We start from the raw sequence: 23,401 nt of genomic DNA, 5'->3' as shown, positions 1-23,401 counted from the left end.
CGGTAACGGCAGCGCGGATGGGACACAGCGTCCTTCGTGGATCCTCGTCTCTGACGTGGTTGTAGCGCTGACTAATAACTTGTTATCCCCAACTCTTCCCTTTTTGCTCACGCCTTTTCACACATCGTCTGTGGCTGTGGCCCTGACACAGCAGCATGCCCGCCCCGTGACATTGTTTGACATCACAGCCCAAAAAACGTCGGCCTTGTATTTCAGGTTTTCATTCATGATTTGCCACCCGGTGTTCCCGCATTGAGCCTGTAAAGAACCCCCCTTCAAAATAAAAAGAGCCTCCCACCTGCCACATTCCCACTGGTGTCCTCATGTAGGCTATAATAATGAATCATTTTCTGCTCGGCCGGGTGATGTTTGCAATGACAGGCGCCGATTTCCGTCACTGCTGCCCACTGTCCATGACAGAATTACACTGTTGTTTACCAATCTATATTTTTCTTTTTTTCCTGGGTTGAATGAGGCTGCTGTTGCTGCTGCTGTGTGAACCGGAGTCTTGCCTACACTAAAATCCATAAATATGTAAATGTAACTGTAAGATTGGGTGCTGTACTGTAGCCTAAACAGTGTCAGGGTGTTTTTCAGCCTGCGGTACAGCCACACTTGAAAGGACACATGAAAAGGAGACTTTCCTCCCAGTAGGAATCCCGAGGGCGTGTCCTGAGAAACTTTACAGCAGGATATCCCTCTGCATGCCTCCGGGATTCCGTCGCTGAGTGACATAGATTTCTAGGGTGTTGCATAAATAAGCCATTGTATAGGCTGTATTTTCCAGGTTATACAAAAGCCTTACATGGCATTCAAACTTTCTAGAGTGTCTACAGGATATCATGTCTGTTTATCATGCCGATAATAACTAGGCCTATAAGAAATCCTGTTGAAGCCCGTTTAAATATATGTAGCTATTTCAACTAAATGAACAACCTATGCTTACAGATACCGCAGACATTATAGGAATATTATATTCTCTTGACGTAGCCTTGACCTAAAAATGTTCCAGTCTAGGTAGACGCATACATAGTCTATTATAAATACTTTCCATATTTATCACGCTGAAGTTTCTTAAAATTTCCTCTCAGAAATTGTCAGACGGTGAGAAATATCTCGTGCCTGTGATAGTATAAAAAAACATCTATTATTATCCGTCGGCGAGGTGAGCTTCTGGTCCATTTCAGTGGGAGAGGGATTCCCTCAACGTCACCAAGGATACCAAACACAACACCAAAGCACAAATATGGGCATGTACGTCAGCGGAACTCCGAGGCGGGACTTCGACGCTAGAAATGCCTTGGTTGTACTCGAGGAGGATGGATTCATTCATAAGACCAGATCTGCTACTGTGCACCGTAATACAAGCTAACGTCCTCCGGCACACACTCAGCGGACTTTATGGATCTATAATCGCACATTTGACGAGCGGATAAAGGTGAACGCTCCGAGGATTAAAGCTAAACCAGAGGACTTCTTCTTAACACATTGAATACGGACGCTTTCCCCCTTAAAGCGGGGAACTGGATTAAGCTTCTTCATGCAACTTTTTTGGAAAGAAACCAAGAGCATCTCACCGGGGAATACCAAAAAGATCAGTAACGGTAAGTCAACATTAACTTCATATGTACCAAATAGGCTGTGTGTGTTTGAAGTAAATGTTTGCTTAGAAGTTAAGGCTTTAAAGTGGGTCGGACACGTCTGTCCACCGCTGTCCGTCATATGAGATGCTTATAGACATATTTCCCTGATGGCATTGCTTTTACAAATTAACTTAACATGTCCTCAAGTATAAAACACCCTGATGGACTTATTATTGTAAGAGTTTTCTTTAGTGGTCAATGAATGAATGCTGACAAAAGTAATTAACCTCGCTGACATTGTGTCAGAGAATAGGCTGCTATTCTATCAATGACATTAGTTGGGTTTGGTCACCTGCACTGCTAATAATATCGGTCATTTTCTCCATTTTCTACAGTACCTCTCCTTTAGTAATCTTCTTGTGTGTGCCCACTGCCCCGCCGTTGCAGGTGACGTCGCGCTCTCTCTGATAACAGCAGGTGTCGCGTTCTCTCTCAGTCCCTCCGGGGAAATGTACCAAGGGTTCCCCGGCGACCCAGACAGCGGATCCCGAGGAAGCTCCTCTCCATCTATAGAGTCCCAGTATCTTTCCTCCGTGGACTCCTTCGGGAGCCCGCCGACCACCAGTGCCCCGCAGGTAAGAGCAAAAAAGAATGCATTGAGCTTGTGTTAGAATAAAATGAAAATTAATCTTTAAACAAATGTCACAGCTGTTTTATGTTAATTTCTCATCAGTTATGGTCTATGCATATGGATGTGTCCTTATTTTAGGCTGACATGTTTTCATTTAAAATGTATAGCCTTTACTTTGTAAATATTAACATGGAAATGTAGGTCTATTTTATAATGAAATGTGTGTTTTATTTTTATGTCAGTGTCAGCTTCTATTAATAGGGTTCATTCTAATTAATTTAATTATATGTTTTGTTTGTGGTAGTCTAGCAACCCATGTTTTGTATATGACATTATGACGTGCAAAAGAAAAGAAAAGAAAAAAATGTGCTATTATATGGGGAAACACCAAATTAGCAGGCATGCACACTAATCTTATGCATGAAAGTAGCTTGACTCATATAGCAGAAAATAGCAGATATACAAAGGCTTGAAACTGCACATTTTACGATAGGTTATATGACTCTTCCTATCTGAGGCTGGTCCTACTGGAGTGAAATGTGTTTAGATATAAATAGTGTCGCTAAGCAGACTGGTTCAGTGTAACTACAGCCCTGTCTGTAGCTTGTAGTAGCTCCGGCCGGCAACAGCTCTCAGGCTTTGACAACGTGCTCCGTTTACAGCACGCCGCAGAGCGGATGACAGAGCGCTGGAACTCTCCTACGTAAGCGCCGGAGCCCCGCCCCTCCCCGCTTCTCTCCTTCCACGCGCTCCGCTCAGGCCTCGCCGTGACGTAAATGCTGGTTCTATTTTGGAGTGCTACGTAGCGTTGCCAAGGGGAACACCGGGGGTGTGACGGGGGAGGAGGAAGAGGGAGGGGGGAGACGCGCTGCGAGAGAGACGATTGGTCGAGGCGGCCGCTTTCAGAGCCGCCTGTCCCAATGTCTTATCACGCTTTTATCGCCTATGAATATTAATAAAAGTCGATACTGTCCTCCTCCGGGCTCAAATAAAGCTAAGCAGACAAGCGACAAATTTGGGCATTCTTTGTGTGTTCGTATGCAGATACAGAAAGTTGTGACACAACGACAAAGACAGTGAAAAACTAGTGAATTCAAGATTTACACTAAATATAGCCGGGTGCCATTTTTTCCTTTTGCTCTCACACATCTAATTAAGAGGGTTAGAGAAACTGTTTTCCATAGGCTACTTTTTGAAATCATGTCAAACATACTTAAAATGTGATGTTTATACATGCCTATGCCTTTTTGTGTAAAAAAAAAAAGAAAAAAAGAAAGAAAGCATAAGCATATTATTCATACTCAAAAAAATGAGCATGCCATGTAGGCAGCCATTGCTAGAATCTGAAGATGGCTGCTGTACAATTTAAATAGGATATTGATTAAAATTGGATAGAATTACAGCACAGTGCATTTGTAATAATGGCACGTTTGGGTGTAGAGGTGTTTGAATGATGGCTACATATTTTATCAAATGAGATAAACCATTTAAGAAAGTTACAGTTCTGCTTCTGTTTGTCTAAATGAGTTTACTGACCTTTAATGGCTTTACATTGTGTGTAAAGCTTGATTTGTTCATGTCTTCTGATCAGGAGTGTGTATCAGCGGGAGCTGGCTTGAGCATTGTGGGTAGCGGGCCAGGGGCCAGCGTCGGAGGGGAGATGCCCGGTTCATTTGTGCCCACCGTCACCGCCATCACCACCAGTCAGGATCTGCAGTGGATGGTTCAGCCGACCCTCGTCTCCTCCCAGGCCTCTGGACAGAGTGGTACCACTGGGACCACAACTATGACCCAGCCAGTGTCGCTGGTTGACCCGTATGACATGCCAGGCCCTAGTTATTCCTCAGGGTCTGCCTTCACCCCTCCAAGCTCGGAAACTCCAGGCCCAGCTCCGGGCCCCATCCGCCAGTCCAGAACCCGCAGCCGCCGTGCAAGAGAAGAGTCTGTGAGTGAAGATGGAGATGTTGGTGTGTTAGTAAGTGTGTGTGCTTGAACGGTTTGTTCGTTAAAATGATACACATGCAGTGTAGGTATAACACTTACATGATCCAACAGCTCCAACACCTGTGTGCAGTGCTGTACAGCAGTGGTGTGCAAACATACTGTCAGGGGCATGGGTGATAAACAAGAAAGGGGCACCTCCATATCGACTGTGGGCCCTTCTTATATGCAAACTACTAAACAGGGAAATAAGGGCTTAGAGGGGCTGGTGCATGTAGGGGTCTGTGTCAGAAGCAAATGAAACCAACATGAGGAAAATATTTCCTATATTTCTTTTACTCAAGAAGACGGCAAGTTTGCTCTAAGACAACCATAACCTGCCCACTCAAGTCTGCCCACCACTGCTGCTAAGACAGTATGACTACATTTTCAAGAACAAAGACAAAACTCTTATCCTAATCCATGTCATCTTTTTCCCCTTCCTCCTAGCTAACACCTGAGGAGGAGGAGAAGAGGCGTGTTCGGCGAGAGAGAAACAAGTTGGCCGCCGCCAAATGTAGAAACCGCCGACGAGAACTCACAGACAGACTGCAGTCGGTGAGCTCGCCCTTGTTATAGCTGCCAGAATGAGTAATGATTATAATCACGTACTTAAAGTTGCCTCCCATAGCATTGCGGAGTGTTAATAAACGTGTACATGTGTGTATAAGAGAGATTATGGTTTATGGTAATTGAGTGTTGAGCTGTGGTTGAGATGATTATAGTCCTCAAGACAGACTGCTGTACCTACAGTATTTATGGCCTAATTAATGGGCTCTTACATAAGCTACCTTACATATCCAACCGCAGGTCAGGAAGGTCTGTTGGGATGGATACATCCACATCCACAAACACTGAAGGTTTGGCGTAGCTAACACTCGTCTCTTTCTGCTGCACATCTTCCTCCCTTCTCTTCCCATTTCACCCACCTTTGTCTCTCTGCCCCCATTTCTTTCGCTCTCTCTTCCTGCAGGAGACGGACATACTGGAGGAGGAGAAGGCAGAGCTGGAGGCTGAGATCTCCGAGCTGCAGAAGGAGAAGGAGCGCCTGGAGTTTGTCCTGGTGGCGCACCAGCCGAACTGTAAGATCCCGTACCAGGAGCAATCTCAGCATGGCTCGGCGCAGCTCCCTCCGGTCCAGCCCCAGCTCCCTCCCCAGACCCTACAACCTCCTGTCTCCATTGTGGGCTTGGCTGTGAAAGAAGACACTTTCTATCTGCCTCCTGCCTACTCAGCCCATCCGGCCTCCACACAGTCCCAGCCTCCGGTTCAGCAGCAAGTCCAGCAGCAGCCTCAGCCAGGGATAATGCAGGAGGTAGAGTTTTCTAGTTCTTTCTATGGCTCAAGTGAGCCGGCACCAGGCGGGCCGTGCCTCATGGCCAGCGACAGTGGTGGTGGTGGTGGTAACCATGACGATGCGGCCATTGGCAGCTACAACACCTCATACACATCTTCATTTGTGTTCACCTACCCAGAGGGAGCCTGCGGGGTCAGTGCCAACCAGCGGAACAGCAGTAGCGAGCAGTCATCTGATTCCCTGAACTCGCCTTCGCTGCTGGCGCTTTGACTGACCGACAGATACACACGCACACATATTGACAAGCACATACATAATGCTCGCTGGAAGTAGAGGCTGAGGCAAGTACATGCAGAGTACCTATCAGTCTCATAGATTGAGAGAAAAAAAAACAACAACAACCAATCATTTGTTTCTGATTGGGTTAAAGTTTACACATTCATGCATTCCAAACAAGAGCCATACAGATAGTTGCACATGAATAACATTAGATCTAACCTTTAACATATAAACCATTTCTTGTTTTGTATTATCAGAATATCTGCAACTGGACCAGATAAGTGAATAAAAACTGAGTCACAAAATCACGTCCGAGTTGCCAATCTCAAGTGCTCTGAATTAACATATTAATTCACAATGAATATTCTCAGTCTACAGCCTGTACAGTACATTGAGTTAAGATACCACAAGCTCACTTCACACTCCGACAAGCACCAGTGCCCCCAACTTGTTCCCTCTGTCGGTTGACTTTTACCAGTGCTCTTGCTTTCATCCTTTTCCATCCTTTTCTCCCTTCTTCCTCTCGCTGAATGTATTTGTGCAAAGCTGAAATAGGGACAAAGGACACTTTTGTTCTGGGTCTTTTCTTGTGGGGAGACAGACTGCTGATTTCTCGCTCACCTCTAACCCCTCATCTGCTCGACCTCCCTCTGCTTCTTCATCTGCTGCTTGGACTTTGCAAGTTGGGGATCTGAGTATCACAGCCTCCTCTAAATCTTGTGCTTTCTTCTCTGGTTTAAAAAAAAAAAAAAGTTCTTCTGCCGTCTGCCTACCTGCCATGCGACCCATCTCTGCCCATCTCTGTTTCTCCTCTTCTGTCTCTGTGTTTCTCCCTGTCTCTGAAGTCTTCGACCCCAGAGAGCCCGAAGACCCCCTCCAGCCCTTGGGACCTTGAGTGAATGACGGCCCAACTAACACGCCCTTTTGCACCCTCTCATACAAGGACATGGACGCAAACCCCCCTACCCCCCCATACAGAAGAACCTTTTTTTCTTGGAGCATATTGCTCAAAGCAGAGTCTCACAGTGAGCAGCAGCTAAATACCTTTACACACACACATAGACGCATAATTGACGAACGCAAAATGCAAGACGGACGTCACTGTCTTCTGCTGAGCCATTTTTCGACGTTCACACAATGAAGATTAGACTCGTCTTACGTTGTGAGGCCGGTTAAAGGTGAGGATGGAGAGAGGTTTAGCGGGAAGGACGGACAGGAAGTGCAACCAAGCGGGACAGACAAATGGAGAGATGATGGATAAAGAGGATGACGCCCATCCTCGCCATCCATTTTTGGAACCAAATGTTGAAAACGCAAAAAGAGCCAAATGTTAAAAACAAAGAAAAAAAAAAAGAAAAAAAAAAAATCCTGCTCTTGCCAACTGTGTGGAAGGGTGGCCTCAGTACAAACACCTCCATACCACAGAGCCTCATCACCCTGGGCCTACATGAGTATATTCACACCATCGCTTTCAAGTCTCTGAACTGAAGATACAGACGTTTTGTTGCAGCGCACCAGCTCCGTGTTTTGCTCAGAATCAATCAGATGTGAACCGATGCCTTTATTTAGAGAAGAGACATTTTTCTTTTATATAGTGATTCAGACAACCTCTAAACATTTGGGCTCAGTGGTCTCTGTGCCTCCCCTTTTCTCTCAGCGGAGACGAGGCGGGGGTGCGTTTATTGTGAGTGCGTCCACTCTGAGGCACCTGGCCCGTTTATTTCTTTCTTTATTGAGGTTGACGTGGCGAGCGAGCACAAAGCAAGACCTGGAAACAAAAAAGGGGAGAACATGTGGGCTGATGTCGTGGAGCGTGCGTCTTTTCTTTGCCTGTGAATTTGTAAAATTTGTTTTTCTCCTGTATGTTTGAGTGAGAACTGTTATATATTTTAATGTTTATGTTTTTCGTGTGTTTGATTGTTTTGCATTGACCTCTGCTTTCACTTGTATTGTTGCCATTTCTTTTTTTTGTTTGTTGATTTTTATTTTTTTAACCTGGTGATTTTCTCATAACTGTTACTATTATTATTGCATCGTAACTATTGTTTCATTATTTTATTGTATTTTCATTTGGCAACTTTGGAGGCATGTTGTGCACTACAAAAAAAAATCTAATTATAAATCTATATGCATACATATATACAGGTAACATGTATATATAAGTGTATGTACCATGATTGTAAAGTATGAATGTCTGCAGATCTAAATGGGATATTTTTGTCAATGAAGAACAAGATAAAATGTTACTGAGGTTTAGTTTTAAAAATGAATATTTTTCTAAAGGAACAAGAAAAAAAACTATAATAAATCTAAAGAACTGCCCTGTCCCTCAACATGAAGCACGATGTCACTGCCTCTAACAAATGTGTATTTATGCTTTATAAACAATATAAAGCACTATACAAGTTACATTAAATGTATGTTTATAATTATGGTGTAAGAAGGTTGTGGTAACGCCTTTGTTTTGTTTGTTTGTTTTTCTCTGTGAGGTCTGTCCCAAAGCTACTGACCATAACGCCACTTGATCCTTAACAGCTGCAAAATGAGGAAAAAAAAATAGTGTGATTGAATGTCAATACACATATTAAAAAGTGTTAAGACTGCAACATAATGACTAAACTGTTTCATTTAAGGACAACGTATTTCATACCCAGAATGCATTTCTGTCCAATATAAACATATCACTTAACAACGTTGTTATTTCCTAACTGAAATATGTGTTTGAAGGATAACTGCAGTTTTAGCCTCGATATGAACATAACCATGTTAATCCATTCTTGTACTCGAGCAAATATGTTGTCTAATTGAGATTAACATTTCTTGTGATTGTATTTGCTGGATAAGAAGCTTTATTTTCAATAAATAAACATGTTTATTCAAAAACAACGGCCAGATTAATGGTATAAATTTGTGATTTTAAAATTTCAGATGTGGCTCTCGGTGGTCAGAAAATGGGCAGACCTCAGTTTTTTTAAATGTTGAATAAGGACTGTGTTTGTACAGATGTTGGAGATGCCTTTTGATTTCTCTCCAAATGCAAATGTGATGAGAATATGTTCTGGAGTCAGAATAAGCATAAAACATATTCACTATAGTTCTCATGTACATAGGTTTTTGTGGTGCTACTTATAGTATACTATAACAGCGAGGCAGTTTCACATTGTATGGTGGAAGGCTACACATTGCTGTTGCTGAGGCTCCAGACCAATTAACGCACTGCTTGTCTCATCGGGACGTTTAATTCAGAATGGAAGCCAATAACACAGTGAATTCCCAGCAGCTGAAGCTCTGAGAGCCCAGTAATCACTCTGTGATTTTATTATGGTTTAATATCAATTGCCTGCTACATCTTTAAGTGTGATAAACAGATCTCAGAGGGCCCTTGTACTGTACCTGCACTCCATACTTAACGCCCCAGATCACCACACAACACATTTGTCTCATTCCTTCATCTAGTTCCTTTGGCTTGAATTTGCTTTAAATCATTTTTTCTGTAAGTTTACAATCACCAACGGGTTGCAGATGAATTGGAAAAGGAGAAGTATTTAGCTACTAGTTATATGACAGAGAAACTGCCTGCACCTACTTGTACTGTACAACGGCTATGTAAGCATTAACTAAACAAGAGCTTTCCTATTTTTCTATGATGAGGTGAATGTTGCTATGTATTCCTATTTTTCCACAAGTCCCATATGCGCTCTGATTTCTTATTTTCCCTGGTATGAAATGCAATACTTATTATCCTCTTGGATAAACATAATGTAGCGAATCACGCAGTGCTCAAACTGACTGCTACAAAATGTCAAGTGTGATGATGTATTGCTTTGATTATCAATTTCTTTTGTTACAATATTAAAAGTTATCCAAAATATCATATCAATAACATTTGGGCTTCAGACAATCTTCATAAAGAAGTTATAGTACAATTTATCTAAAAAATATCTTTCTTTTTTAAGTGATGATGTGCAGAGACACTAGCAAGGTTCATCCATTTCAAAAAGCAAATTCTTCTTTTCAAATCCATTTCGCCTATCAATGTTTCATCAATCTTTGTAACTATTTACTCTGTTTTTCTTTCACTGGGAGTAAAGGTTGTCATGTTTGGAAATGGAGGATATATGTTTCAATACATTTTGAGCAAAAGGCCCAAAGAAACCATGCTCTAGATGTGACACTGTCAGACTGAAAGACAAATATAATTCAGGGTGCATAGATTATTACATAACTCGCTCATGAAGGTGCTCTGGTATCAAAGTGTCTGTTTTTTTCAGTGCAACACAGCTTACTAGTTTTCTGCACATCACTATAAAGTTTACTTATTTTTATAACCTCACTTTCATTTGCTTTTACTCTTGAAGAGGACCAAAGTGTGACAAATTTGCCATGTTGCTTTTTGCAGTCACTGCTCTCTGACCTTCTGTGTCCATATTTCAGCTTCGGGCTCTTTTTGCTGTCTTATAAAAGTTTACATTATAAAGGTTTTTTTCTTGGTTTCTAGACTGCAAAAGCTGGGTAAGCTGTCTCCTTTAATGGTTTGACCAAATGCCATTTATTTCCAATTTGTGAAGAAATTACATAAATAAACTACATATTATGAGGCACATGTCTTTTGTTTTTTAAATGCTTGACCTTCTCGTTGACATATGCACAGTGTTTTGTGAGTGTATGTGTTTTTTGCACTGTCAGTTATCATCTTTGTTACTCAGGCTGAGACTACAAGTGATCGTGTGTTTGTATGTAGATGTTTTTAGGACTGCAACTCATGATTTTTTTTCCTTATCTTTTAATCTGCTGAATATAACAGAGTCATTGTTTTAAATGTCAGAAATTTTTGAAAATGCCACAAATCTTTGGAATGTGAGATGCATAAGTTATTCAGTATGAAAAGCCCCGCACATAAGTGGGCAGCACCTATTTTTATGCAAATTTCAAACTGCACAATCAAGACAGGAAACAACAATATTTCAAAACTAACAATACACTCAGACAAACAAAGCAGGGGCAAAACATTAACTGGCAAGTCTTAGAGTTACGTTTAGGCTAGGTATAAAATGTATAGTAATGCAAGACTTTATTTATTTAAAGTGGCTATAAGCAATATTTTCTATTTTAACATTGGATCCTGTTTATGTGTAAAAGAGTTTTATCACTTGATATATTCCCCCTCTGCTCTACAGATCTTTTTGGCATCTTTTAAGTCATTATTTTAATTTATAAATCCTGTACATAATGTAACTGCAGCAGTATTTTTTCAGCAAAAAAAGCAAACTATAAGCTACCTGCCCAACAACAACAACAAGCAAAGTTAGTAACTAGCTGACACAGTTGAGCCTTAAGCAACCAGGTATTTCCCTTTCCAGCTAAAAGGAGAGTGATTGTAGTTACTTACATTCTTCAAGAGACCAGAAATATGACACTAAAATGTAGAAGTGGAATGTCACAAAGCACCTTTACTCACGTAGGCGACTGTACTTAAAGTTACAGTTTTGAAATATTTGAATTTTATGTGACATTATACTTTTACTCCGCTATATTTATTGTGGAAATATTATACTTTTTACTCCACTACATTTATTTGACATGCATAGTTAGTTTCTATATCAAAAAATATGACATGCTTATTTGATACGATGCAGTGCTGTTCTACTAAGCTAGTAGTCTGCAAAACATTGAAAACTGGCTCCACACTGACATATTACAATACTGAAATATTCTTGGATGCAATTGTTAGTGATAGAACAGGATAATATTCTATTCTGTAACAATATAATACTTTGAAATGAGCCATTCTGCATAATAGGTAGCCTGCTTGTGATACTTTAGGTAAGCTACATTTTACTGACAGCTAATACTTCTGTATGTTTACTTAAAGGAACAGTGTGTAAGATTTAGGAGAATTTAGTGGCATCTATTGGTGAGGAATGCAAACTGCAACCAGCTGAAACTTCTCCAAGTTAGAATTCCTTCAGTGTTCATTGTTCAGGAGGTTTTTAGCGGGAGCTGAATTATCCAGTGAGGTCTCTTTCTCTCCAGAACAAACAGACCAGGTGATTTAAACCAGTGAAAAATGCTGAATAGTGGGGGACGGAAGAGCAAAGATGGCAACAACCCAGTCTAGAACCAGTGTTTGCTTTGTTCAGAGCTAAAACATGGCAGCACAACATGGGAATCTCTGTAGACAAGGACCTGCTCCCTATGCAGAAATAAACAGCTCATTCTAAGCTGACAGAAACAAAACAATTCTTATTTTCAAATGATTACCATAGACTGTAAAAATAATGGACGTAGCTACTGTGATGTCACCCAGTGGTTTGTGGACTCCCTTTTTAAAGCCTAGAGTTTGGCATTTTGGGAGTTGCCATTTTGTTTTGTTTTTTGGAGCCAGAATGTGACTATTGGATATTTGGGCAAGAGGCTGGTGCTGTGGAGGAGCGAGGGGTGGATCTGACTAAGAAGCCAAGGACAGTGTCAGTAGACAGCCTGTCACTCAAAGCGGCCTGTCCCTTATTATGTGTAACTTTAGGCCTTAATAAAATGTAAACAGGTGAGTTCTAAAAAAATCACTCCTGTAAAATTGTCATTAATGTTAAAATTAGCCAAAGAGACCAAAACCATTTTTTGTACCAGGCTGTAAACAAGTTTTTTTTTCTGCTGTAAATTTGGGGATTTTAACATGATGTGATTTGCTTCTGGAGCCAGCCTCAAGGGGACATTCAAACAACTGCAGTTTTTGGCACTTGCACGTTGGCTTCAAGGAAACAATAAAAGCAGGACAGGTCATCAAGGTCAGTGACAGTGTTTGAGGAGCCAGACTTTGGTGCCAGTTCTATTGGAGTCAATGGGGCAGGCACGGCAAATCACACTGTAACCCATCATATCTTTGTTGTTTCAACTTTGATTGAAGGATCCTTCCACCAGATTTAAAAAAAAACACATTATGTGATGCTTACTGACATTATGCTTTGTTAGCTGTGTTTGCTTTCCTTGTTATTGGTCTTAAAATAGATCATAGCTCTAGCAGCTACATCTCAGCCTCTGCTGGACAGAGCCACGATCTCTTTGGAGACCAACAACAAGAAAAACGAAAGTATACATTTAGATTAAAGTAAGCACCATGTAATATGTGTTTAATAATCTGGTGGAGGGATCTTTCAGTAAAAAAAATGAAGAACGAAGATATGCTGGGTCAAAGTGTGATTTGCTTTGCCCACCTCATTGACAATAGAACTGGCACCAAAGTTTGGCCCCTGGAACACTGTAACCGTTGCCAAGACCGTTCCCTCTTTTATAGTTTCCTTGGTTGGCTTCATTTTTCAGCCCCCAAAGTTGCCACTTAGATGTTAGCTATATGCTAAAGACAACAGAGGCCACTTATTGTATTATATCACATTTCTGCTAATATACATACACACTGAACCTTTAAGCAACATTTTAAATTTAAGGACTTTTACTTGTAATGGAGTATAGTATTTCTACTTTTACTTACTGTGAGCAAAGGATGTGAGTGCTCCTACCACCACTTAGCAACTGTTAGCAAACAAGTAGCCTGAACGGTACATGGCTGCAATAATTAGTCATAGCAGGTTTAAATGGTGGCCTACAGTCAAAGAGTGGATTTCAAACACACAGCTACTGGAACAAGTAAGAAGAAAATGGTCATGACTCACTGCTCATGGTGCTGTCTGTGTGTGTTTGCGGTCTGTGTTGCTCTCTAGCGTCCATGAATAAAACTTCGCCTGTGGTTCGGGCGGATATGGCGTCACGAGAGCAGCGCGAGCTGTCCGGATGTAGCTGACGTCACCACACATTCTGTTGTAAACATGGCGTCCGTGACAACAGGTGAGAGCAGAAAGGCCCGGCAAGGCAATGTTACCGCTTCGAAACAGTAAAAATATTTCTGTGTTCACTGTCAGTTAGACACGATTGCTGCGTCCATTTTGAAACCTGTCCGGAGCTTTTACCGCGGGTATAGCTCGTGGCGGATGTGTCAGTTAGCCGACAGCGCCTTTTAATTCATAGCTGCTAATGCTAATGCCGAATGCTAACACAAACGGTCCTGATACCGGACCTGTATTGTTCCCTTAACGTGTGATTTCACAGTCATTGATTAAGGTTAATTTAATGAGGCGTCTATGGGGAATCGAGCGCTGAACTGCTGTCTGTTTTAATTTTGGTGTGGGTTCATTTAGCCACATCATCGCGTTATGCTAACATGCTAATCAGCACTGAATCTATAATAGATTTTACATTTCACCCCCGATTCAGATTTTTGTAATGCCTTTTAATAGAAAATATTGGGCTACGATTTGTGGTTCTGTTTGGTTCCCATGGCTAAGTGTTAAGCGATGTTTTAGTCACCGTGTGAGATTCGTCTCTCTGAGTTCATCAGTAGCAGTGAAAGCATGTTGGACAGAGCCATTGTTCTGGCAGCTGTTGTGCACCCTTCACCCTGTATCTGTTACTCCAGCCACAAGACGCATCATAATTGGTGTTATAAATAACCTCCAGCTGGCAGTGGTCAGTAAGTGTTAGACCTCAGCATGCTGCTGTCCGCTCGGGTTTACGTTTCCCCCTGGTGTCTAGTGCCAGGCCCCTCTCTCACTCCACAGTACTGCTGGGAACAGTCATCTACAGTATAACTTGACTCTGTTCACTTTGAAGAGGCCTGTGTACTTACTGTGACTGTTACATGAGTGGATTTTTTTTCCTTTTCATTGTTATATCATTGTGAATTCAATATATTTGGGTTCAGGAGTGTTGGTCGTTACTCTGAGGATGAAACTTTGGGTTTTGGTATTGTGATAGTACGAGATGAAAGGAGTATTCATTAGTTGCAGCCTTTCCTTTGAGGTTTTATATAAACTTATTAGTGGTTGAGAGTGTTTTTAATCTGTTGTTGTGTGCTAACAGTCTTTTTTTTTTTTTTTTCATAAGCCACCTCAGAGTGGATTCAGTTTTTCAAGGATGCTGGTATCCCAGCCGGCCTGGCAGTCACTTATGCAGTCTCCTTCGTGGACAACAGGTAACCTAACGCGCTTATTCATAGGCTTTGTACAGCACACTTTAGCCACTCTGTGTTGTGCTGTGATCATGTGAATTTTGTTTGTACTCTCACATCAGACCGTAACAGAGCTGAAAGACAATTGATTAACGGGCAATGAGTCTCTTTCATCATCTGTGGCGTGTCATCCCAATAAGCTGATTTCAGTCATAAGAAGTTAATTATGAAGACAAAACTTATGATGATTCCCAACTTAATCATGAAAACCTGACACCAGAAACGTAGAGGATGAGTTGTGTTTGGATCGTTGCTCTCATCCTTCCTCACTGGTGATAAGATGCAGAAACCAGGAACCTAGGCAGCATAGCAGTGTCTCAGGAGCCCACAAACCAAAGTACATTTAAGTTAAGGGAAAATAAAGACAATGTGAATTTCAGACAACGATTAAAACTGCTATTTATATAGCATTTTCCCATGAATTGAGCTGGGTTCCCTTGTATTTGGAGAACAGTAATGTAATAATTTGACATTTTATGAATTTAAAAAAAATCTGAGTTTGGGGCACCCAGTACTTTAGCGGGCAGAGCAGGTTTCCCACATACAAAGGCTGTGTCCCTGCCAAAGCAGCCACGGTGCAATTCCAGCCCATGGCCCTTTGCTGCATTTCCTGCTCTCTCTCCCTCTTTCATGCGTGAACTCTGTCCTGTCAGAGCCAAAGCAAAAATGCCAACAAAAAATGCCAATAAAAAAATAGTTTTTTTATTCATGTTTTCATTATGACAGTTGTGACAGAATTAAAACTGTGAATAATGTATCTGTTAGTCCATGTGACTGGTTTACAACTCTTAATTTGTTTGCAGTAGGTCACTGTAAACTAATAGACAAGAGTACACTCTTTTTTCCTAATCCGGACCAAGGGAACAGAAGTGCACAGTATTTACTAAATATTCATGTCACTACAGAATTCACAAGAACATGCTGATGGACCTCAGTAAAGACATCATGATGGACCTCGGCATCACAGTCATCGGCGACATCATTGCCATTCTTAAACATGCCAAGCAGGTCTACAGGCAGGTGAGAACGGACTTCACCCTTATCATGTTCTAAAGTATTTACATGTTGAAAATGGATGGTGTAAAGTCACTGGTGGAGACATGTAGTGGCACTGGAATATCTCCACTATTGTTGTGAATGCAGTAATGGAAAATGGATGCCTTTCAAATCCACTGCAGCAGTACTGTGAGCTTACATAACCTTTGTAATGCGTATCCCCTCTGCAGGACATGTGCAAAATGGCCACAGAAGCCATCTCCTCAGGACAGACCAGCGTTAAAGCTGAGCTCAGAAGAACTGCCAATACTCGTAAGTTTTAATTTTTTACATCTCAAACATTATGACTAATTTTTAATGTTATAAATTATAGTTATTTATTTTAAATTAAAGTTTAGGATCACAACAGAATGAGTGACCAAGTGTGCATTTTCCATGGTTTAAACCTTTTTGAAGAACCTCATCATTTCGTATGTCTTGTTTGTTTCTACTCATTTCACCCAATAGTGTACTAAGTTGCTTTATTGTAGTGAGAGAACCATGCGACCTATTTATCAGCTTAGCCGGAAGCAAAGGGTGTCAAAAGTAGTACAATAATATGCTATGCCTGTAGTAATTAAATCAAAGAGGCCGACATTTCATACATGTCATAGGAAGTTTCCCAACGGGATGGGTAAAAAATCAGTATGTTGGTATCATAATGTCTCTCTGGTTGGATATTATGACACTGCTGACATTCGTTGGTGTTTCATAACATGTACAAATGCACTAAATGTTACCTCACCCTGACCATTTGAGGTTGGTGCTTATTGATGATGACTGGAGGCGTGGAAAATATCTAGTATGCTCTGAAGCACAAAAAATGTAAAGATATCAGGAAAAATCAGATTTGGCTCACTAGGCATGTCTTTTTCACTGCAGAATGAATATTGTGTTCTGGAGAATGGCTGCGCAAGGTGTCACACTTTCTCGACTTAGTCAACCAGCAAAAGTGTGTTGAATATTAATCCCACCGGTATAGAGTATTTTGTAGTTGTGTCATTTCAACACAACTTTGTGAACAACTGTTGTCCACGCTAAGTTACCGTTATTTAATAAAAAATATGTTATGTAAAATATGTTTTATGTCTTACGTGTGGAGTAACATACATGGTCTACCCATTTTATCATCACTGTATGCAGTATATTTCTTGAAACTTGTACCACTCTAAAGTATTTACAGCTTTGTTTGGTTGTTCATGTTCACTCAGCTTTCACTAGTTTTAAACAGCACCAAAACATCACAATGTAAAACTGATTTTGAGTGGCACATCTAACGAGACTGGAAATAAGCACCAGCCACCAGCAAAATGCTAGTAAAATATGCAAGTGGCTGCTAGATTTGCGTCACTCATCAGCCAAAAATACAATCTACTGAGTGGCTGCTAGATTTTGGAATCCACTAGCCACAGTGGCAGGTGGACAAAAAAGGCATCTTTCAACCATGGCGAGTATGTATTACCTATTTCTCAATAGGTTAAAACCCAAACCCGAGGGGTTAATACTTTTACAATTAGTGGGAGTCATCAGTTCAGTTGAAAACATACAGGATCTTTGAGCAGGAAGAGCGTCATGTTAATTGACTGTGTGGAGGACGAGAAATATTTTCTGTCTGGTTTTGTTATGAGGGATAGCCTAAAGGAGGCTAAATTTGTACAAAACAATTTTTACTAGCTGTATTTGTCATTATTACATCAGGTAAAAGGGCATTTCAAAGGGTAATTGCTTCAATTAGGGGACAACGTAAATCAGAGTAATCTAATTTTACCAGAAAAACTGCAGTGCCATTTTGTACAAGACTTACTTCAGTTCTTTACAACATGTTCTTCTACGTATGCTTTAAATTCTGGCATGTCTGCTGATATGCTGTTGTCTCACCTATTCGTCACGCCATCCTCTTCCTGATGACAAAGTCGGCTCATATACATTTCATCTGAACTATGTCACTTTAGAAATGTAAATATAGTATACAGGAAACTTACAGATGTTACATATCTGCGGTTTGCAGACACATACAATGCCAGCATTTTATTCTGGCGAACATCAAGAGCTCCTTTAGGCAACAAGCTAAATCACAACTTGAAAACGTTTCTGCTGTTTTTTCCTCAGCCGCCACTCGTATGATTGCCAACGCTTTGAGCAATGACTCCCCGCCAGCCACTCCAGCCCGTCGACCCGACAACCGCCTCTCAGTCACAGTATCCAACATGCAAGCAAACAAGAGTGGCAAAACAGGTAGATATGGAAAGTTTCTTTTCACCTCATCAATCCTTCATCTCCTGACCCTCTGAAGTCCTGTCTTATTTTTACCTCCCTTTAATCCTGACTTTGTTTGTCAGTTGTAAGTCAGCCAGCTGATGAGGGGAACGGTTTGCCAGCAGTGAAGCGCCGACGCGTGACAGCTGAGATGGAAGGCAAGTACATCATCAACATGCCCAAAGGCACCACGCCTCGTACACGCCGCATCCTGGCCCAGCAGGCCAAGAAAGGTAGGCCTGACCCAGTGGCCTCGCCGACAACTCGCTCCAATAATGCTGTTGCTCACCTCAGCTAATCAATACTAAAAGTTTTCATGGACTTCTATCGTACTAAAACTGAATCAGGTGACTCAGCGCTGATTAACAGAGCCTGTTTAGCCTTTCATTTCTGTCCTTCTTTAATCCCTCATCTTTACTGATACTTCCCACTACACCAGCGATTATTCCCTCTCTTTAACTGTGCTTGTTTTCTCCTTTGTCTCACATCACCTACATTTTACCCGACCATAAAGTCTCTGACTATGGTCTCTTTTTTCTATGACACAAATTCTCCGGTGGGTTCTGTCTCTGAAAAGATCTGCAGCGCTGCAAACTCATATTTATTCATATTTAGTACTTGAGAGAAATTCTCTGTGCTCTGTGTTGGGTTGCCTTCTGTCAGTGGGTTTTAAATGCTTTTCTGTCGTCGGGAATCTCAAGGTAATTCTCTAAACAGAAACTCAAAATTGTACAGCAAAGTACAAGACAGCTGGCATTAAAGCTAGGGCCTCTGGTTAGACGTTTTGAAATAAAAGCCAGATTTCTCAACACTGCATGCATAGACATAAAAAAAATGTTGAAGTCAAATGCGAATAAATAGGAAGATCTACAACCCTCACAAAGTTCATTTACAGGTACAGTAAATGATACAGTGTAGGTTTTACGATTTTGAAATTTTGCTCAATTGAAGCTGCTGCTTTGGCTTGTGAAAATAAATTATTCTTTTGACTTGTGATTTTTACAGTAAGTGTTAGTCCTGTGATCTTGTACAACACAGGAGCTGCTAACTGGTCAATACATTTGGAGCCCATTTTAGTAAAACCCTAAAAAACATGTAAAATGTGAAAGTAAGAGACTGTTGCACAACTGGCACTGTCAGCAGTTTTGTCTCAGGGCCCTGACGCACCAAGCAGACAGTTGGATGTCTGTCAACTTTGGGCCATTGATGAGCATCTTTTGCCCGAGCTCCATTGGCACCAGGCGGCCCTTTTTGGATTTTTTTTTTGTTCAATTTACTATGTTGAATTGGCAGTAGAACCGATGGAGCTTGTCGTTGTCTGTTTGGCAGTTCAGCTCAGTGCTCGAGAAGTGAGGAAAGCAAAAACAACTAAAATCAACATGGCGTGAGATCGAAAGAAGCTTGTTATATAAAGTAAGATTATGTATTTAGCCATTCAGCTCTTTAGCAGTAATGGTTTGTTGTTGTTATTGTTCACTAGTGCACTGTAAATATCCTTTGTTCTTTCAGCATCGGGTTGTGTTGTTAGTGTGCTAACTGGCTAATTAGCATATTTAATCCATCCTGCTAGTTTCTCTTTTCTTGACCGTCACCTGCTGGTATGGAGAGTTATTTCCTCACATGCATGTAGAACGTGCGTGCTAGTTGGCCGTTGGCTGTAACCTTTGCGTTGTGTTCAGGTCAAGTTTTTGGCAGAGCCACAGGCAACGTGAGGCAACACAACAGTAGGCCTTACTTGCCAGTAGTTCTTTAATGTTGGTCTGGTGTGTTTGGGTCTTTAAAATAATGTAAGATTTTTTTTCTGTTTCTGTCTTCTGGTGTGTTCAGGATGATGTGGATTATTTGTCCATCGCTAATGAGTAATCAACACATGAACCACACTTAATGTCACAGTCAAGCCTTTACAATTTTTGTGCATTAACTTTTGCTCTGCTCCTTAAATAGGTTTGAAACGCACCTCTGTGTTTGCACGACTTGGGGCTGAATCAAAGGCAGACACAACAACAAGCAATAACAAGGTGAGGGCTGTCAATATATCCTAATAGCTCCCTTTGTATTATGTTGGATGCAGACATGAAGATGTTCTCATAATGCTCATGTTTGGCAGCCCACCGGTGTGTTCAGCCGTCTTGGCAGAGGGGATGAAGAGGAAGATGAGCCAAGGCCAGGCAAAATGGCTGGAAACATGGATGTAGATGACGAGGACGACAGTGACGGAGAAGGCTCCGTCCTCCAGTATGCTGGTGTCCTCAAGAGACCTCCTCCCTCCCAGAAGAGAGAGCCAGCCACAAAACCGGCCCCGACTACCCTGCGGCGCCTGGGAGGCAAATTCAAACTACCTCCCTCTGACACTCCCACCTCCTCCTCCTCTTCCCCTAATGGCCTCCCCCCTGCAAAGGTTAGCGTGCTTCAGAGACTGGGCAAGCTCCCTGCCACACACCTGAGCGCCGCTGTGACACCCACACCTGCTGACACACAGGACAACAGAGTGACCAGCACCAGGCCCAAAGCCCAGGAGGGGCCGACCATAGCAAGCTCCAAGGTCACCAGCAGCACTGGCGGCGGCGGCGGAGGAGGAGGGGGAGGAGATTCTCTGTGTGCCCAGATGGACATTGGGGCTATCAGTGTTTTTAAGAGACTGGGCAGCAAGAGAACCTAACACACAGATCCCTAAACATTATTCAGACTCTTTCTATGCGTCCTTTATAGAATTTGTATCACCACGTTTTTTGCATTTATCCCAGCGACATGCAGAACTGCAGATTGGAGTGTTTTTACTTTTTTTAGCCCGAGTGTATGGATGGTTATAATGCTGCTTTGATGCTTTAGAGTTACACTTAGATAAACATAGATAGTATTTTTATTTTTTTTTTACACTTGCGTCATGCTGCCATTGGAAAATCACTTTTGTTTTAGTGTCCAAGCTTTTACTTTAAAGACTGAAATCCCTCGGTGTATAATGTTGCTCAACCAGATAATGTTGCTCAACCAGGAAGCTATTTGTCATGTCTGTCATATCCACCATTCATCATTTTAAAAAAAATGATATGTATTTAACTATATTTGTGAGCTTAAGGCATGAGCATGACGTCAACCAAGCTGCCATAATGGTGGTTTTAATTTTACCCTGTAACTCCACATATAAGGATGCTGCTGCCTAAACTTCCCTCTTCTGACGGTCCTCCTTAATGAATAGAGCTGAGTGCTTTAAAATATTCCTCTAAGATTAATTACGTGGTCATTTAGTAGATATTTGCCTGAAAGTGAATTAATTCTGATGTTGAAGGTACAGATAGATGTGTTTCCCACACCTCAGGCAATATAAGTTTATTCTTCAACACAGGACAGCAGTGGGACGTAAGACTAGCCATGATGGTTGAATATTTCCTCTTGTTACCTTTACCACCTCAAAATTACCTCCTCTCTCATGTCTGGAAAGTAGAAAAAAGGTTCATGAAATGGCCTCTTAATTTCAGCCCCAGACTTGTGATGAAAAAAGTACATTCAGATGGTTACACAGAACGACCTCTCTGAACACTTGAATCAAGATAATAAGCACTGCATCTCCTCTTCTTCTTCTTCTTCTTCTTCTTCTGCGCTTTGTGGAGTTGAAGTTCTCACCTCTGAACTAAACGAACGTTTTCTATAACCACCTACTTGAAGGCCGGGTCAGTAGAATATTGTTTATTTTGAAATGCAATGTATAGATTTGTTAGACTTGGTTTCACACAGCACAGAACCAGTTCTGCTGCATATTTTTCTATGTGGACATTCTTGTAACATGTATCCATGTAAAGAAACTCAGAGATGCCATCGGTCCTGGTGTCAGGGGGCCACTGGAGGTCTCGGTAGGGAGTTCACCTTCACCCAGTGTGGGTCATAAACACCTGTGTACTACACCGATCAGGCACAACATTAAAACCACGGACAGGTGAGGTGGACATTGATCATCTGGTTACAATGTTCTGATGGAAAGCCTTGAGTCCCGGTATCCATGCTCCAGCAGGTCAGAGCCAAGTCTGATCCACGGTTGACCTTTAAGCCATGGACACAGGACATGTTTTGCAGTGTGGCATGGTGTATTGTCCTGCTTTAGGGGCCATTGGCATGAGTGGGTGCACTTGGTCTGCAACAGTGTTAGGGTGGCGTCCACTTGAACGCCAGGAGCCAAGACTTTTCAGCAGAACATCACATTTTAACAAGACGATCAGTGTTATTCACGTAACCCACCTGTAGTTTCAATGTCATGGCTGATCGGTGTATCTTGGTCTGTCTTCACATCAGAACTTTGCTACACTGTAAATATTTGAAATGTTTAAAATCACATTAAGGAATTTTTATTGTCTTAAAAAAACAAGGTAAAAAAAACACATCATGAAATACCCTGATTTTTTTAAAAAGAAAGGGGGGAAAATTCTGAATTTGAACAAAGTGTGCTTGGAAATGAATTAAAAGAAGAAAAGGGTCCAAACGTCCTTACTTTTGTATTGTTTATTTTTCTAAAGGAGATGTCACTGTCACTAATGTACTTTTCAACTCTTCTGAGTATCGAGATGACAGCTGAGTCAATATTTATCTTCCCCGGGGAACATTTAGCTGATCATTTTATCAATAAACCCGTTAAACTCCCACTCCTCTCACAATGAGGCTGCTGCTGCATAATGTCAGCTGAACTGTCAGGGTGTTATGGTAATGATCTTCCATCGGGGGGGATGCCTCTTTACTCTGCAAACAACACATAGTCAGCATCCAGGGGCCACAGGGGTTGTGTAGGCCTATTTACTGTTCTTAATTTACATGTTTCCCCACAGGGACGATTAAGTATTTCAGATTCAGTTTCAAGCAGGAAAACTAAGAAAACCTGCCTTTGACACTTTTACTTGGCAGTGCTTAAGTGATGCTACTTCAGACTGACATGCACACTGAAGAGCTGGAGATATGGACATCACGGCAGCGTTGAGTGAATGGCAGCATAGTGCTTTTGTCAGTGTTTACTTGTACTCCAACGCCTGCATATATCTTAAGTTTCGCTGCCGCCTAATGAATTATTCATAAATGTTTATCTGTGTGCTTGTTGAAATCAGACTGACAGTTCACCCAGGAGAAGCTGATACACTGTGTGTGTCCGATCCATGAAGCAGGGAGCAAACATAGCTGTGAAACTACAGATGTTTGCATGACTCACCGAGAGGATAGCCTGGGTTGAGTTAGCCTCGTGAGGCTTTCCAGATGAATCACACCTCAGAGATGTAAGGGAAACAAGGTAGCAGCCCTGCCAAGAT

General features: G+C 41.6%; 2 protein-coding genes across 10 annotated transcripts; both read left to right on the top strand.

Annotated features, from left to right (window-relative positions):
• The first annotated feature begins 1,323 nt into the window (after positions 1–1,323).
• fosb (FBJ murine osteosarcoma viral oncogene homolog B) lies at positions 1,324–10,369 on the top strand. 7 transcript variants are annotated; one of them, XM_050033041.1, is made up of 6 exons: positions 1,324–1,604; positions 2,031–2,218; positions 3,779–4,189; positions 4,645–4,752; positions 5,168–5,509; positions 6,616–10,369. In XM_050033041.1, the coding sequence occupies exons 1-6, from the start codon at positions 1,541–1,543 to the stop codon at positions 6,667–6,669; spliced, it is 1,167 nt and encodes a 388-aa protein (XP_049888998.1). In that variant the 5' UTR covers positions 1,324–1,540; the 3' UTR covers positions 6,670–10,369. The 7 variants fall into 7 exon arrangements, with proteins under 7 accessions (XP_049888998.1, XP_049888987.1, XP_049888967.1 ...); XM_050033030.1 differs by having other exon boundaries at positions 5,670–10,369; XM_050033010.1 differs by having other exon boundaries at positions 1,325–1,604; positions 3,806–4,159; positions 5,168–10,369.
• A 3,174-nt stretch (positions 10,370–13,543) lies between these two features.
• On the top strand, positions 13,544–22,592 carry c2h19orf47 (chromosome 2 C19orf47 homolog). 3 transcript variants are annotated; one of them, XM_050033079.1, is made up of 8 exons: positions 13,544–13,609; positions 14,705–14,792; positions 15,734–15,848; positions 16,055–16,136; positions 17,973–18,098; positions 18,203–18,277; positions 20,064–20,137; positions 20,227–22,592. In XM_050033079.1, the coding sequence occupies exons 1-8, from the start codon at positions 13,591–13,593 to the stop codon at positions 20,776–20,778; spliced, it is 1,131 nt and encodes a 376-aa protein (XP_049889036.1). In that variant the 5' UTR covers positions 13,544–13,590; the 3' UTR covers positions 20,779–22,592. The 3 variants fall into 3 exon arrangements, with proteins under 3 accessions (XP_049889036.1, XP_049889014.1, XP_049889025.1); XM_050033057.1 differs by having other exon boundaries at positions 18,203–18,352; XM_050033068.1 differs by lacking the exon at positions 13,544–13,609 and adding an exon at positions 13,625–13,655 and having other exon boundaries at positions 18,203–18,352.
• Positions 22,593–23,401: the final 809 nt, after the last annotated feature.

Source organism: Epinephelus moara, chromosome 2, assembly GCF_006386435.1.
Source record: "Epinephelus moara isolate mb chromosome 2, YSFRI_EMoa_1.0, whole genome shotgun sequence".
NCBI classification, from domain to species: Eukaryota; Metazoa; Chordata; class Actinopteri; order Perciformes; family Serranidae; genus Epinephelus; species Epinephelus moara.
This window is presented reverse-complemented; position numbering and strand designations above follow the sequence as displayed.